This window comes from Trypanosoma equiperdum (genome assembly GCF_001457755.1).
Source record: "Trypanosoma equiperdum strain OVI genome assembly, contig: ctg_1422, whole genome shotgun sequence".
NCBI classification, from domain to species: Eukaryota; Euglenozoa; class Kinetoplastea; order Trypanosomatida; family Trypanosomatidae; genus Trypanosoma; species Trypanosoma equiperdum.
The window spans coordinates 8909-9724 of NW_027123419.1; the positions used below are offsets into that span (position 1 = coordinate 8909).

Consider the following 816-nt stretch of genomic DNA (forward strand, 5'->3'; position numbering starts at 1 on the left):
TCAAGAAGTTAGAAGGAAAGCATTTTAGAACGACAGATTTGGGGGAAATTCAAGCTTATGCAGTATCCGTGGAGAAATTGCCTTTGAAGTATGAGGATATTTGTTGGAATCCGTTTAAAAAAGATGATTTGTCTAAATATAAAAAATTTTAGACTGGAAGGTGCATAACGCAAGGAGTCGGGATAACACCATGCACCACCAAACACTGTGAACGACCGAAAAGCATTTCCTATGAATCAGTGGACTAACGGCCAAAAACAAGAAAAAGATTACGCACAAGCGGTATAACCAATTAAAAGCGATACAGTTTTCAAAAGGTCTAGAAAAAAAAGAAGTTTCTTTATTCTTTCACATAGTCAGCAAATAGGCTACATGAAGCCTGAAACAAAAGCTCTATTATTGCTTGCAGCACTGCTCAATGTGGCGCTAATGCAAAAGGTAAGTGCGACTGAAGACGACGCAATAAACCTCGCAGACCTCGACTCGATCTGCCAACTCATAGAAACAGGATTGGGAAAAACAACCGGCATCGATCCAGCGGCTTCAGAACTAACGGTCCCAGGCCCCTTTGACAGGATCAACATGTCACTGAGCCTCACCAGCTGGCGGAACAAATTCACGACCGACGCAAGCAAACGAAACAACGATCCAGAGTTCTGCAAAGCCCTTGATTGGGAGCCAAATTGCAAGCAGCAATGGACCAAATGGGAAAGCGCAGCTATTACAGCTTGGAAGGCAGACGAGATGCCAGGGGAAAAGCTCTTACCAGCGGGAATCAGCGACGGTCCGGTAGGCATGGCAGCACGACTGCAAATA

At 44.5% G+C, this 816-nt stretch overlaps 1 protein-coding gene across 1 annotated transcript; it reads right to left on the bottom strand.

Annotated features, from left to right (window-relative positions):
* Positions 1 to 368: 368 nt before the first annotated feature.
* Positions 369 to 797, bottom strand: TEOVI_000563700 (uncharacterized protein; the record flags this gene model as incomplete). The annotated part of the gene is made up of 1 exon (XM_067221383.1): positions 369 to 797. One exon carries the CDS (start codon positions 795 to 797, stop codon positions 369 to 371), a length of 429 nt encoding a protein of 142 aa, XP_067077484.1.
* Positions 798 to 816: the final 19 nt, after the last annotated feature.